The sequence below is a fragment of the Schistocerca piceifrons genome, chromosome 7 (genome assembly GCF_021461385.2).
Source record: "Schistocerca piceifrons isolate TAMUIC-IGC-003096 chromosome 7, iqSchPice1.1, whole genome shotgun sequence".
Classification (NCBI taxonomy): Eukaryota; Metazoa; Arthropoda; class Insecta; order Orthoptera; family Acrididae; genus Schistocerca; species Schistocerca piceifrons.
This window is the reverse complement of record NC_060144.1, coordinates 95,168,556-95,185,234: the sequence shown is the minus strand read 5'-3', so window position 1 is coordinate 95,185,234 and position 16,679 is coordinate 95,168,556. Positions and strand designations below refer to the sequence as shown.

Sequence of the window (16,679 nt, the reverse complement as noted above, 5' to 3'; positions counted from 1 at the left end):
GAGCCTAGTTGTCAACAAGGCACCGTGCAAGCTGGTTGTGGCTCCATTGTAGCGTGGAGAGTGGTGTGGTCTGTGTTTACATGGAATGGGCTGGGTCCTCTGGTCCAAATGAGCTGACCATTCACTGGAAAAGGTTATGTTCGGCTACCTGGAGACCATTTGCAGCCATTCATGGACATGAGTTTCCGATCAATGACGGAATCCTTATGGATAACCATGCACCAAGTCACCAGGTCGCAATTGTTCGCGACTGGTTTGAAGAACATTCCGGACAGTTCGAACGAATGATTTGGCCCACCAGATCGCCCGACATGTATCTCATCTAACATTTATGAGACGTAACCGAGAGATCAATCTGTGCACGGAATGTTACACCGGCGTCACTTTCGCAATTATGGACGGCTACGTGGGCAGTATGGCTCAATGTTTCTGCCGGGGTACTTCCAGCGACTTGTTGAGTCCATGCCACGTCGAGTTGCTACACTACACCAGGCAAAAGGAGGTCCGACACGACATTAGGAGGTATCCAATGACTTTTGTGACCTCAGTGAATTTGCCCACAGTGCTGTAGTACTAAAATTGCAGCCTGAAGGAGGCTATATTCCGGATCGCCCCCGTATCTCAGTTTGTTACAACATACACACGGCCGCTGTGTTGAAGCAGCGAGCGTCGCCACGGCGCAGCCAGGCCCGTGTTGTCGCGTCACCGCCAGCGCCAGAGCGAGTCTGTCGCCCGGTATAAAGGCGGACGGTGAGCGCTGCGGGAACTACTGTGCGGTGGCCGCCATGATGGAGCCAGCAGGTGAGTACCGGCCGCAGCCTTCTAGTCGAGCGCACCACTCGCTACGCCACAATCAGCTCCTTCGAGATAAGATTACTCTCTCCATTCGTGTCACTCTCACAAAGTAGTTTACTTAAAAGATGATCAAATCACATTTACTGTTACTCCTTTCACATCCGTTACCCATGTCGTCTTCAGACACTACGCTTCTTGCCGTGTACTTTTACAGTATGATCTGAAAAGCTGTTTAAGGCCAATGATTATGACTGGATTGAATATTTGTTGGTAGGGAGGAAGAAAATGTTATCTTGGATGAAGAGTCTACATCTGCATCTACATCCATACTTCGCAAGCCACCTGACGGCGTGTGGCGGAAGGTACCTTAAGTAGCTCTATCGTTTCTCCCTTCCATTCCAGTCTCGAATTGTTCGTGGAAAGAAAGACTGTCGGTATGCCTCTGTGTGGGCTCTAATTTCTCTGATTTTATCCTCATGGTCTCTTCGCAAGATGTACGTAGGAGGAAGCAATATACTGCTTGCCTTCTCGGTGAAGGTATGTTCTCGAAACTTCAACAAAAGCCCGTACCGAGCTACTGAGCGTCTCTCTTGCAGAGTATTCCACTGATCTATCATCTCCGTAATGCTTTCGCGATTACTAAATGATCCTGTAACGAAGCGCGCTGCTCTCCGTTGGATCTTCTCTGTCTCTTCTATCAAACCTATCTGGTATGGATACCACACCGGTGAGCAGTATTCAAGCAGTGGGCGAACAAGTGTACTGTAACCTACTTTCTTTGTTTTCGGATTGCATTTCCTTAGGATTCTTCCAATGAATCTCAGTCTGGCATCTGCTTTACCGACAATCAACTTTATACGATTATTAAATTTTAAATCACTCCTAATGCCCAGTCCCAGATAGTTTATGGAATTAACCGCTTCCAGTTGCTGACCTGCTATATTGTAGCTAAATAATAAAGGATCTTTCTTTCTATGTATTCGCAGCACATTACACTTGTCTACATTGAGACTCAGTTGCCATTCCCTGCACCATGCGTCAATTCTTTGCAGATCCTCATGCATTTCAGTGTAATTTTCCATTGTTTCATCCTTTCGATATACTAAAGCATCATCCGCAAAAAGCCTCAGTGAACTTCCGATGTTATCCACAAGGTCATTTATGTATTTTGTGAATAGCAACGGTCCTACGACACTCCCCTGCGGCACACCTGAAATCTCTCTTATTTCGGAAGACATAGAGAATGACATGCTGCGTTCCGTTATCTAGGAACTCTTCAATTCAATCACACAAATGGTCTGATAGTCCATATGCTCTTAATTTGTTCATTAAAAGACTGTGGGGAACTGTATCAAATGCCTTGCGGAAGTCAAGAAACACGGCATCTACCTGGGAACCCGTGTCTATGGGCCTCTGAGTTTCGTGGACGAATAGCGCGAGCTGGGTTTCAGACGATCGTCTTTTTCGAACCCCATGCTGATTCCTACAATTTCTAGTCTCCAGAAAAGTCATTATACTCGAACATAATACGTGTTCCAAAATTCTACAACTGATCGACGTTAGAGATATAGGTCTGTAGTTCTGCACATCTGTTCGACGTCCCTTCTTGAGAACGGGGATGGCCTGTGCCCTTTTCCAATCTTTTGGAACGCTTCCTACGGTACACCGCTGCAGGAAGGGGACAAATTTCTTCCCGTACTCTGTGAAAATCGAACTGGTATGCCTTTCATCTTTTGAGCGATTTTAATTGTATTTCTATCCCTCTGCCATCTATTTCGATATCTACCATTTTGTCATCTGTGCGACAATCTAGAAAAGGAACTACAGTGCAGTCTTCCTCTGTGAAACAGCTTTGGAAGTATGCGGTAGTAACTTTAGGTTTACCACAAGAAAGTGTATTGGGACTGTTGCTGTTCTTATTGTAAACTAATGACTTTACAACAATATAAATAGTAGCCTCAGACTTTTCGCGGACGATGCCATTATCCGTGATGAAGTACTGTCTAAAGGAAGGTTTGTTGGTTGATTTTGGGGGAAGGGACCAAACAGCGAGGTCATCGGTCCCATCAGATTAGGAAAGTATGGGGAGGAAGTCGGCCGTGTCCTTTCAAAAGAACCATCCCGCCATTTGCCTCAATCGATTTAGGGAAATAACGGAAAACCTAAATTAGGATGGTATGACTCGACTTGAACCTTTGTCTTCCCAAATGCGAGTCCAGTGCGCTAACCACTGCGCCACCTTTCTCGGTCCTGAAGAAAGCTGCACGTCTATTCAGTTACATTTTGATCAGATTTTAAAGTAATGCAAATATTGACAACTGCTTTAAATGTTGAGAAATGTAAAACAGTACGCTTCACGAAACTAAAAATTCGTAGTATCCTACATGAGTGTCGCGGTGGGAATCGATCAAGTCATAAAAGTATAAGGGTGTAACAGTTTGTAGGAATACGAACTGGCACTGTCAAATAGGCTCAGCCGAGGGTAGAGTACGTGGCGGACTTGATTGATGGAACAGAAATAAAATTCAATCAGTCTGCAAAGGGGATTGCTCATAAATCATTCTGTGACTCACCCTAGAATTCTGATCAAGTGTGTGGGGAACCCGTACCAGATAGCACTAGCAGGTGATATTGAACGTGTATGAAGTTGGACGGCACGAATAGCTTGACCATGGGACAGCATCACAGAGATGTTTTAAAAACTGAATTGGCAAACACTTGGAGAAAGAAGGAAACTGACCCGTGAAAGTCTGCTCAGAACGTTTCAGCTACGAACTTTAAGTGAGGAATCTTAGAATATAATACAATCCCGTACGTATCATTCCAGCAGGGTTCGATAAAACAATGTTAGATTAATGACAGACCGCAAAGAGGTGTTTAAGCAATCATTGTTCTCGCGCTCCATATACCAGTGGAGCGGGAAGAAGCCTGCTTGACCGATTCACCCAGAAGTATTCCCTGTCTCATACTTCACAATGTTTTGCAGAGTATGGTTGTAGATGTAAATGTAAATGCAGATGTACTCAGCGTGCTGTAGCTGACTGTACTGTGGATGGGCGACTTTAATGATGGAGTCTAAATATATTTGTGTATTGCCCTCATAATTTTCCATCGCTATAATTTATTTATTATTTCATTTATCAGTAGACAAAATTCGCTGTATGGATGATGTCATTGCACATACACATACGCATTATTTACATCCGAGGTACATCAGATAAGAATAACGGGAAGAAACAGGACACACAGAAGAAATTCATGATACAGACAGACATACGCTGTTTTCCGCTAATTACATGCGGTAAGGCTAAACGAACAGATAAATCCGATTCACACAGCAGAAACGAATAGTAAGACTCCTCCTTCCATATACATTGATTTTAGATTTCATGGTGGAAAATTCAAACTAGACATGCGTTGTGTTGCTTATGGATATACTCCTTTCTTGTTGGCTACTTTGTTACTGGAGAACTTTATTATTTATTTGAAATAATTTTTATTGGTCGAAATCTTTATCGAAGTGAAAACTATGCCTTAGTGAGTACACTTTAAAACGTGTATTAACAGAGTTCCTTTATATTTTTGATATCATCTAGTAGTTTACTTTATAGCTTGACTCATAGGTAAAACGTAATGGCTGAGATCTTAACTTTATTCTTTCTATTCCGGAACAAGCAACCACTGTATCTGGTTTGGTGATCATTTATGGAGTTGAAACTTCCTGGCAAATTAAAACTACGTGCCCGACCGAGACTTGAACTCGGGACCTTTGCCTTTCGCGGGCAAGCGCGCCACCATCTGAGCTACTGAAGCACAACTTAGGCCCGGTCCTCACAGCTTTACGTCTGCCAGTATCTCGTCTCCTAGCTTCCAAATTTTACAGAAGCTCTCCTGCGAACCAAGCAGAACTAGCACTCCTGAAAGAATGGATACTGCGGAGACATGGCTTAGCCACAGCCTGGGGGGTGTTTTCAGGTCTGGAAGGAGATGAGGGTACACGACAGGAATGTTGTCTTCGGCTAGTTGCAATCGCCTAGTAATTCCGTTAATAAACATTTACTGATGAAGCCACTTTCAGTCATGGCGGTATCGATAGTAGTTGTAACTGACACCGGCGATTCGACGAAAATCCACATGACTTCGCGACGATATATAGAGGGTGTTCACAGACTATGCGTTAAAATTAATACAGGAGATAGAAAACATAAAAAAAATATATTTCGACAAGGAACGTATGATCTATGAAGTCATCTTGCAATGTTAGGGAACATGACGCTTAAATTTATAACTTCGTTGCTACTAACTCTATTCGCAACACGTAAGCTGTTGCGTCGATGTCACTGCTGGGAATGTGTACTGACATGTAGACCTGCTCTGTGTACGGAACATGTGTTGGCAGAACCGCTGGAACATGCATCTCTGAATTTTAAACGAAGGATGTACTTAGAGGACGATAGGGCCTCAACCAATTTCAGCATTGCTGTGAGGAATCATCTGAGAGCCAGTTTCGGGAATCGATGGATCGCGCCAGATGGCCCTGTGTCTTGGTCACTGAGGTCACCTGACTTCACTTGTGTGGATTTCTTCCTCTGGGACCATATAAAGCAGCTGGTCTATGAAACCATTGTGGAAACAGAAGAAGACCTCGTCACTAGAATTACCGTAATGCTGGTACCATTGCGAACTTGCCAGGAATCTTCGAACGGACTCGACAACCAATGGTCCTACGATTGACTGCTTGCATACGGACCAACGCCCGTGCATTAGAGCTGTCCCTGTGAATGTCACTGCTGTAATTAACGTGCTAAACTATCTCCTGTGCAAATCGTCCTAACACTAGAAATTGATGTCAGGGACCGTATGTACCATAACTAAATATGTTTGTTTTGATGTTCTAATTTGAACGAGTAGTTTCGGAACACGCTGTGTTCAAGACTGCTTCTCTGTAAATGTGATCTGTACCATGACAGACAACCACGCTGTATTACTTACAGCCCCCCCCCGTCCCCTCCCCGCTCCGATATCCCCCCTCCCCCACCCCACTTTTCTAAAACGAATTTCCAGCATTATTAGAAGAGGTTCCTTTGCCTACAAGAAGTATGTTCTGCCACCTTGAAGGCGACCCTATACATTACAGGCGTCACGTGATATAATCCAAAGATAAAATTCCCCAGAAGGTGGATTGCCAGAAATGGTCACATTCTAGGTACAGTGCCGAGTACAATGATTCCCAAATACCACTACATGGAGAACATGCTACAAAAAGTATAAGGCGGCACAGTCTCACACTAGTGTACTGTTCTAGAAGTCGAATTTTAGTCTTTGCTAATCAGAAGAGCTCACCATCGCAAATATTTGCCTTCCACTAAAAAGATGCAAGTTGGAAGGGTTGCCGTTTGGTAAATCACGTGATTTCTGACGGGGACTCGGTTTTACTCCACTCACCTGATGTGTTCGAACATCTTTGGCACTATCCGGATGAAATTAGGATCTATCGAGGGCAGTTTTCACATCATAGAGCAGCGATTCATCTCATTAAAATCCTTCTTGGTATATACAGCTGGGTCGTCTTATAAAATATTAAAACAAACCGAAGTTTCGGGCGAGTTGCAGCAACCTTCCTTAGGTCAGTCTTTTTCCTGAGGAAGACCGTTGCAACTTACCCGAAACGTCGGTTTATTTTGTTATTTTAAGCATTTTATAAGATGGCGTGGCAGTACACTCGGAACGAATTTAACGCAACTGACGCTGACTGCGGAAGCCTGCATATTTATGTCAGTGGCATGCGGGAAAACTTGGACTTTTTTGTGTTCTTTAAGAAACAATCGACTGGTTTACGACTTTCATTGTACTGAGTGGTTTTCATTACCTGCCACTTCGCGTTACTTGGGTCATAGACAGCGCGGATGCTGTGGACATTCACACACTACGTGATCAAAAGTATACAGACACATGGCTGAAAATGACTTACAAGTTCGTGGCGCCCTCCATCGGTAATACTGGAATTCAACATGCTGTTGGCCCACCCTTAGCCTTGATGACAGCTTCCACTCTCGCAGATACGTTCAATCAGGTGCTGGAAGGTTCCTTGGGGAATGGCAGCCCATTCTTCACGGAGTGCTGCACCGAGGAGACTATATCGATGTCGGTCGGTCAGTCTTGGCACAAAGTCGGTGTTCCAAAACATCCCAAAGGTATTCTATAGGATTCAGGTCAGGACTCTGTGCAGGCCAGCCCATTACAAGGATGTTATTGTCGTGTAACCATTCTGCCACAGGCCGTGCGTTATGAACAGGTGCTCGATAGTGTTGAAAGATGCAATCGCCATCCCCGAATTGCTCTTCAACAGTGGGAAGCAAGAAGGTGCTTAAAACATCAATGTAGGCCTGTGCTGTTGTCGTGCCACGACAAACAACAAGGTGTACAAGCCCCCTCCATGAAAAACACGACCACACCATAACACCACCTCCTTCCGAATTTTACTGTTGGCACTAGAGATGCTGGCAGATGACATTCACCGTACATTCGCCATACCTACACCCTGCCATCGGATCGTCACATTTCGTACTTGATTCGTCACCCCACACAACGTTTTTCCACTGTTCAATCGTCCAGAGTTTACGCTCCTTACACCTAGCGAGATGTTGTTTGGCATTAACCGGCGTGATATGTGGCTTATGAGCAGCCGCTTGACCATGAAATCCAAGTTTTCTCACCTCTCGCCTAACTGTCATACTACTTGCAGTGGATGCTGATGCAGTTTTAAATTCCTGTTTGATGGTCTGGATAGATGTCTGCCTATCACACATTATGATCCTCTTTAATGTCAGCGGTCTCTGTCAGTCAACAGACGAGGTCGGCCTGTACGCTTTTGTGATGTACCTGCCCTTCACGTTTCCACTTTACTATTACATCGGAAACAGCGGACCTTTGGATGTTTAGGAGTGTGGAAATCTAGCGTACAGACGTATGACACAAGTGACACCCAAGCACCTGACCCCATTCTGCCCTCTCACGATGTCTAATGACTACTGAGGTCGTTGATATGGAGTACGTGGCAGTAGGTGGCAGCACAATGCACCTGATATGAAAAACGTATGTTTTTGGGGGTGTCCGTATACTTTTGATGACATAGTGTAACATCACGGTTATTGTTGAAATAAAGGAAGTCTCTAGAGAGCCTTAAGAATGTGCTGATTGGCATAATGTTCGGTTGAACAAAGTTATATCTTCACGAAGGAATGATACGAAATAGTGTGATTATTTCTACACGGATCGTTTGTCTTGCCTGTAAAGCTGCAATGCCCCGGCCAGTGTGGCCTAGCGGTTCTAGGCGCTTCCGTCTGGAACCGCGCGACCGCTACGGTGCAGGTTCGAATCCTGCCTTGGGCATGGATGTGAGTCATATCCTTAGGTTAGTTAGGTTTAAGTAGTTCTAAGTTCTAGGGAACTGATGACCCCAGATGTTAAGTCCCATAGTGCTCAGAGCCATTTGAACCATTTGAAAGCTCCAATGATCACCTCATAGCTTGTATTTGCAATTCTGCATTCGGTTACAGAAAATTAGGGTGATGAATGATGTTCGCAGACGATCCTTGATTCACAACTCAGAAAAAAAAGAACTGGAATGCGAGGGAATTGTAGGTGTGCACAATCATATGGCTTTTCTATGTTTTAAAATACTATGCCACTTGTTCTATCTGCTCAAAAAATTTTCTTGAGTTTCAATGCTCTCTTCAATTTGTTTTTTACAGAGGTTTTGTTTGCGTCTCTTATACTTTCTGTTCCTCAGACTGCTTCCATTTCGCAACTGAAGAAAATAATCTCGTATTGAAACAGCAGCCTAACATTTTCTTTGTCATGTGGATGACTTTCAAACACAAAATTGTCACATTTCTTCTCGAAGATGTCTAGGTGTCCTGTAGGCCGGCGCAGTTGAATTATATTAGTTTTTATTATTTTTATTGACCATTTGGTGCATAAGTCCTTACAGTCACCCTATTTTCTTCTAATCTGTGTAAATATGGTATTGAAATCATTATTGGTATCAATTGTTAGCCTGGCTTGGTTGCTATCCAGAAGAATGGGCAACCGTGATACTTGTATTTCTTCATCTACGAACAAGCACATTGTGTAACATAGTTGCGAGCGTGGGACAGTGTGACGCCGAGACATAATAATGGGAAGCTAAGAAATAATTCGGTCAGTCTGTTCCCTGCCTCTGTGAACGAGCATTCCCAGAGCAGCTTTCCACCACTGGCGACGAGTAACCACCGGAAGTGTATTATGGACGAGTCCACAGTACATTGCAGATGAGTCTGCGGCTTTACTCGGGACTCTGGCGTAACACCTGAGGTTAGCAGCAGGACGGCACTGCCTTCCACATCCAGCTGGAGCGGTGCGCTGTACTTACAGTTGAACACTAACCGTGCAGCAACCATAACTCTTAATTCGGCCACCTTTGAATTCGCACAAAGCAGAGCCATTTTTTCCAACGAATTATTTCCATGCTTCATATATAAAAGTGTCCTGGCCCTATGAGCACTTTCCCTCATTGATCTGCCCCCCCCCCCTCCCCCCGTCCCCAAAAACCTTCAATAAATGTGTAGCACAATGTACTTATTCATCATTATAGAAGTACGCTACTCTCCCGATGCAGAAACAACACAATATTTCAGTGTTTAACATTACTTTTGATGTTATTGTTCGTAAAATGGCCTAATTTAAAAGATCAAAAGAAGATGAAATATATGAAGATACATATCATTTACACAGGACTGGTGTTTGAGACAAGGAATTATCAGTGTGTTCCTTGCTGACTGGATGTTTTATTGTAATTTTCCATCCGTGCTCGTCTAGGGAGTAAATTGATTACGTTATCTTACATAACACTCACGGTATCTTCGCTGACTGATCATACTTCTGTCACCTGACATGTAGTTATGGATGAGATTCTCATGAGTGTTTTTTACACTTAAGACGAACTTTATCAGATATTTGCCCTTGTTTTCCCCGCACGTATCATCTTCCGTTTGACAGCTGGCAACGTATTCTAAATCATTAGACTGGCGTGACCTGACGCGCTCCATTTATGAATTTGATGCCTCTCGCTCTTCTTTCTGGAAAGGTTACAGATGTTAACCGACGAGATTGTTAATTACTTACGGTCACTACGCTTTTCGTATCAGTAATGAAGGCTTATTTAAATAAACACTCCGGGGATAAAACAGGCCCAAATGTGTACCTCCAGCTGGTGTGGGAGCATGTATAAGGCATGTTAAGATACTAACTTGGAACGTAAAAACTCTCTACATTTTCGGAAAACTACAGAATGTAAAAAAAAGAGATGGTTAAACATGACATAAACATACCAGAGAAGTGAAATAAAATGGGCTGATAAATGGTACTTTCGGAGCAAAGAAAAGAGAAGTTATGGAGATATAGGGGAAGTTGGCGCACGAGTTAAGTACTAAGTCAAATCCTAGCCATATAAGCCAAGAACTATGTGCAACACAGTGATGGAGTAGTTATGGTGAGAACAGAGAATTAACCAATTAACACAGTAATAATACGGATGTACATTTCAGTAACTAGTCACGCAGATGAAGGACCATGTGTACACAGAAGTGACAAAAGACATGGGATAGAAATATGTATACAGGGTATATCATAATTAATGGCGTAAACGCATACAGTTGAAAGTACACCATACTAGAAGCAAAAAAGTCTCAGTAAACAAAGGGTCGAAAATGCATATCTAAAGAGCTACGAGCAGTTTTTCATCTTCGATACTGTGAAGCAAATTTCTTCTACTGCAAGTTCTTTGCTTTCCATATTTTGGGAAGTGGTAGTATGGACCACAATAAGAAAAAAATGTCCAGCAAACATGTTCTCTAAAACGCATACCTTAAAAGTTACGAGCACTTGATCATTGGAAGAGTTGTGTTTCAAAGTAGCAAAGATGGATTCGAGTGACCCCACAAAGCCATAGAACCAAGTTGTCAACGAGGCACTGTGCAAGCTGGTGGTGGCTCCACAATAGTGTGGCCTGACATAAATACCATAGCATATTTATGAGACATGGTTAAGAAGTCAGTTCGTGCACAAAATCCTGCAACGGCAGCACTTGCGCAGTTATGGACGGTTATAGAGACAGCATGGCTTAATATTTCTCAAGGGGACTTCAAACGACTTGTTGAATCCATGACACGTCAAGTTGCTGCATTACGACTAAGAAAACGGGGTCCGACACGATATTAGGAGGCATTCATGACTTTTGTCTCGTCAGTGTATGATCAGATATGAAAAGTGATAGTAATGACTGAGGCCAACGGTAACCATATTATTCTCGAAAGTTGGAACGTTTCTGTAGGTGAAGTAAAGCTGGGTGCACATTCGGTCATTATGGTCTTGGTGTCAGAAATGGATTACGACTACAACCAATAGAGTAAAAAAAGCATTGGAGAGAATGTAACGGGTCTAGTGGTTACAAAAATAAAGCATAATACCATATAGATTAAACTTCCTGTGGTAAGGGGCACATACCCCGAGTCAGAAAATGCAAACGTTACCCAGCGGCAGATGTAGCGAGTGACCACAATGAAGGACTGTTAAAAATCTAACTTAAGACTAAGAAGGTTTAGGGAGAACATTGAAAAACGTTGCTGATGTAATGTCAGAAAACTATATAGAGAAAAGTAAAATAAAAAAAAAATCATAAAATATTGATACAACAGAAGTTTAGAGAAATATCCATTTCTGACACCAATATATGTATGCATTTTAAAGAGTCTGTTTTAAAAGTCATGGATCAAGGAATAAGAAAAATAGAAAACGGTGAGCATAAACAAGACCTATGGATTACGAAACACGTACTTTGAACGCCTGGAAGAATAAAGGAAATTCAAAAACTGAAAGAGCGGAAAAGGGTTTAGAAATTGTAAGAGACGCACAGATATAGTTAACAGACAAGAATGTCAAGGGACAGTGCAATGTAAATAAAAGATGGAGGAAAGAAACATGGAAACAGCTTACGAACCAATTACGAAACAGTTCAGAGGAAACGATGCACGTAGTAGCAGTATATTGCACAGAGATGTAAACTGATATTGGAAAGCAAAGAAGTGAGTGAGTGAGTGAGAGAGAGAGAGAGAGAGAGAGAGAGAGAGAGCGAGCGAGCGAGCGAGCGAGTGAGAAGTAAGCGTTACCCAGCGGCAGATGTAGCGAGTGACCACAATGAAGGACTGTTAAAAATCTAACTTAAGACTAAGAAGGTTTAGGGAGAACATTGAAAAACGTTGCTGATGTAATGTCAGAAAACTATAAAGAGAAAAGTAAAATAAAAAAAAAAAATCATAAAATATTGATACAACAGAAGTTTAGAGAAATATCCATTTCTGACACCAATATATGTATGCATTTTAAAGAGTCTGTTTTAAAAGTCATGGATCAAGGAATAAGAAAAATAGAAAACGGTGAGCAAGAAGGTCAAGGGACAGTGCAATGTAAATAAAAGATGGAGGAAAGAAACATGGAAACAGCTTACGAACCAATTACGAAACAGTTCAGAGGAAACGATACACGTAGTAGCAGTATATTGCACAGAGATGTAAACTGATATTGGAAAGCAAAGAAGAGAGTGAGTGAGTGAGAGAGAGAGAGAGAGAGAGAGAGAGAGAGAGAGAGAGAGCGAGCGAGCGAGCGAGTGAGAAGTAAGCGTTACCCAGCGGCAGATGTAGCGAGTGACCACAATGAAGGACTGTTAAAAATCTAACTTAAGACTAAGACAAAAATTCACCAGTGATAAAGGGTATAGAAAATGAAAATAGCATAGCTAGTGATCAGCTGCAGTCCTCTTTAACAAAGGAAGATTATATTAATGCTGTAGAAGAAATTAAAATTTACAAAGCACCACGATGCGATAAAGGGACTGGAGAAATGATTACAGGAATTTGGTGGCGATATATGCGTCTATATTTTTAAACCGACCACAGAAGACTGGAGAAATTAGAGAATACGTTTAAAAAGCGTTTCATAATCCAGTAACAAAGAAATATAAAACTCTAAAATGTGAGAACATCGCTCCTTCAGTCTGTTGCCACGCAAGTCTAAAACATGGACAAGAATAACAAATAACTGGATAATCAAAAGAACTGAAGCAGATTTAGCCGAAGACCTGTTTGGATGTACTGACCTTAAATTTCAAACACAAGCGAATGGTATATGAACTGTATAAAAACAAAAGAGACATCATACAGGAAAATGAAAATAAGAGAGGTTTAGATAAAAAAGGAATACGTCAGGAATGTACTTTGTCACCAAATTCATTAAGCCTGCATGCTGAGAAAGGCATTGAAAAATATAAAGTGTAATGGAAGGGGTGGAAATTAATGTTTGGAAATCAAAATAGTAAGATTCCATGACGGTATAGTTGTCATTGAAAGGAACTAAGAGAATTTCAAGAAAAGGCAGAAAGAATGAACAATAACTTGAAAGAGAATTGTGAAATAAAAATTAATACAAAGAAGATCGAAGTTATAGAACGCAGCCAGCAATATATCGGAGTTAATGATGTAACACGCAGACAAGTAAATACCTTCAACTATTTAGGAAGGAAAATCACCTCACAAAGGAATACGTTTTGCCAGTATAAAGAGCAAGGGCAGTCTATTAGAAGAAAAAGCTGCTGCTTACATCGAGAAACCTGAATGGACGGCTCGCAACGGAGACTGCTGATGCGTACGACGGGAGCCGTCTGGAGGGAATCGAAATATGGTGCTGGATAAGGTTGGACAAGATCTCCGTTGACAGAAAACCTCACAAACGAAGAAAGTCTTAGAAAAGTAGGCGAATAAAAGATCTCTGCCACCAGCAGTACAGAAAAAAGGGATCAGTCAATCGATCTGGTATACGTAAAATAGTATACATCAAGAATGAAACTCTACAAAAAAAAAATTAGAAACTCTGAGGTACTGTGCTAAAAAGGAAACTATTTTTTATGGTCATCTTCTCAGAATGAACTCTAATAGAATGTTATGAAACTAGAAAATAGTTCAAATGGTTCTGAGCACTATGGGACTTAACTTCTGAGGTCATCAGTCCCCTAGAACTTAGAACTACTTAAACCTAACTAACCTAAGGACATCACACACATCTATGCACGACGCAGGATTCGGACCTGCGACCGTAGCGGTCTCACGGTTGCAGACTGTAGCGCCTAGAACCGCTCTGCCACTCCGGCCGGCTATGAAACTAGAATCGTCCGCCGTAGCTGTGGGTTCTTTAATTATTCTGGGAGGTGGCTAATCATAACTACAGCATATTAAATATTAGTTAACGTAATTACATGAATGAATCAAAGATTTACTTAACTTGATACAATCCTTAGCCACAGGAGAACTTGATAATTTACATCTAACGTTGAGTATTAAAGAAAACTGAAAATTACAGTAAAATGATTACTCGGCAGAACAGCTCAGATGAGTAATAAAGACAGGAAAATAAGGTTATAAGACAAATTTAAAATAAAGTTGAAATCCACCATCTCGGAAGAGGAGACAAGAAGAAGGTCGGAGAGAATGAAGAAATACTGGGCACAAAGGACGGAATAACACGGAAAGAAATTACTGATTAATTGTGCTCGAAAATGGGTAAAACAAAAGAAAGAAGAAAGATCAGCCCTACGGAATGTAATGGAAGGAATGATTCAGGGCAGAGTGAAAGAAGACGATGCAGACTGAAATACGAGTACTCCAGGGGGGTCAGATATGATCCGAAACCGGGGTCCAGCTCATGTGAAGAAATGAAGAGACCAACAGGGAAAAGAGATGACTGGAGAACAATAAGAAGAAGAGAAGAAGAAGAAATGCTGCCAACTCAAACCGGAGAACCATCTTCAGAACAACAAAGACGTAAAAAACTGTTGAGACTTTCGCGGCATCTTGTTGAAATATTGGCTGTTGGCTTTTTGTCTCGAGTTCTTCGGCCAACGTTTGTCCGTCACTGTAATTAGATAAAACACAATATATGCGATTCAGGGTTGCACAAGGCGTTTCAGGGCCATTAAAACCACTGCAAGATGGTAAATGAATAAATGAAACAGAATATTATGAATCTTTAAGCGTTTATGTTTATAAGAAACTGAAATGAAAGTCCATGTTATATATCATCTTAAACATCTAAGATATGGAGCTTTTCCATTACGGATAATGTCACATAATGGAGATGGAAATGTCAAAAGTTGACTAACTTTTCTATTTTCACTCACTAATGTCCGCCGTTAATGGGTCTAAACATATTCTACTGCAAAGGGCCTTAGTACACCAATACAATAAATCTAGAAGACAAATAAAGAGCTGAAACAGAATGTGCTGTATTCTTAGACGTTTATTATTGTAGTATAGCCATAAAATGTAATTATGTTTGTTTGATTTTTATTTGATTTTATTTCTTTCTCTCTGTCTGATGTGCTGTAATGCTTTGGAAGAAAGTCTTGTACTTTCGTGATTGGTCCTGCACTAATGATAGTAGCAGAACACATATATGAAACCAAAAAATTATTAACCATTTTCTAACACGTTTAATTCCATTGTGAAAACATCCATGCTTTCGATTCCTTTCCTTCTATATTTTTCTGTTGAGCTTATATCACGTAGAAAATACCGCACACAAAATACTTAGCGGATCCATTGTCCCATGTGTTCAGACTGTAAAGAATCTAAAGATCAGAAGTCGAATGTAAAACCGGGTGTGTAGGTGACGGCAGTGCAGTCAGCGCCTCTTGAATTCCAACGGTGAAACAGCCAAGGAGAATACACGTCGATTTTAATAACCTTAAAATGTTGTCCAGAGCTACGCCAGGAAGTGACGTTAGGTTTTCACAACAACTGAATTAAAGGCAATTCACATTTCCTAAGCAGCGGAACAGTGGGAGCTGCATGCGAACTATGAAGCGTGGAAAAGGGCCTGTTCCTGCTGAGACCACTACATACTTTGATATTAGCGAAGAGCTCGTGTAACATTCGTCGGGGAAGGCGTTGTTTGAGTGTAAAACGTTTCAGTAACTAAGTGCGTACGAAACGACTTCGACTATCATGTGTAATGAATTTGAATATGTAATTGTATTCTGTTGCGGGGTGTTGTCTAGAATGACCATCACTTTCCTATATTGCGTCGTAGTGTGCTACCGTGTATGCAGTATCAGGGTAATAACACGTGGTAATCACTAATTAGCCGGCCGATGTGGCCGAGCGGTTCTAGGCGCTTCAGCCTGGAACCGAGCGACCGCTACGGTCGCAGCTTCGAATCCTGCCTCGGGAATGGATGTGTATGATATCCTTAGGTTAGACAGGTTTAAGTAGTTCTAAGGTCTAGGGGACTGATGACCTCAGATGTTAAGTCCCATAGTGCTCAAAGCCATTTGAACCATTTTGAACTACTTAATGCAGTGTAATATAATAAATAACTACTGAACTAAATACGAATAGAACAGCAGCATCAACAACAACAAAAACAACAAATGTATTTACTATTAAAAACAGTCTTGATCACGATTTATTTATCAAGGTGACCGGTTTCGACCACTACTATGGTCATCTTCAGACCATTGAGTAGGAACCCCCTTCTGTTGGAGAACAACAGAAAGAGGTTCCTACTCAATGGTCTGAAGATGACCACAGGAATGTTCGAAACCGGTCACCTTGATAAATAAATCGTGATCAAGACTGTTTTTAAAAGTAAATATTTGTAAGACATTGATCACTGCATCTCCCATAATGTATTCAAAAGCAACAAATGTATTGTTGCATATAAAGTAAATTACTTCTCAATTATAAAATACTCTTACTTTCATTAGTACTACTATTACTATTGACAATAATAATAAA

The 16,679-nt window shown here is 41.5% G+C and overlaps 1 protein-coding gene across 1 annotated transcript in view; it reads left to right on the top strand.

The window, feature by feature from the left end:
- Nucleotides 1–786: 786 nt before the first annotated feature.
- The window catches only part of LOC124805299 (myogenesis-regulating glycosidase-like), a 78,926-nt gene continuing 63,033 nt past the window's right edge, over nucleotides 787–16,679 (top strand). Inside the window, exon 1 of the mRNA XM_047265813.1 lies at nucleotides 787–801. Within this exon, the coding sequence (XP_047121769.1) occupies nucleotides 789–801 (13 nt within the window). The 5' untranslated portion in view covers nucleotides 787–788. The remainder of the gene's footprint in view (nucleotides 802–16,679) is intronic.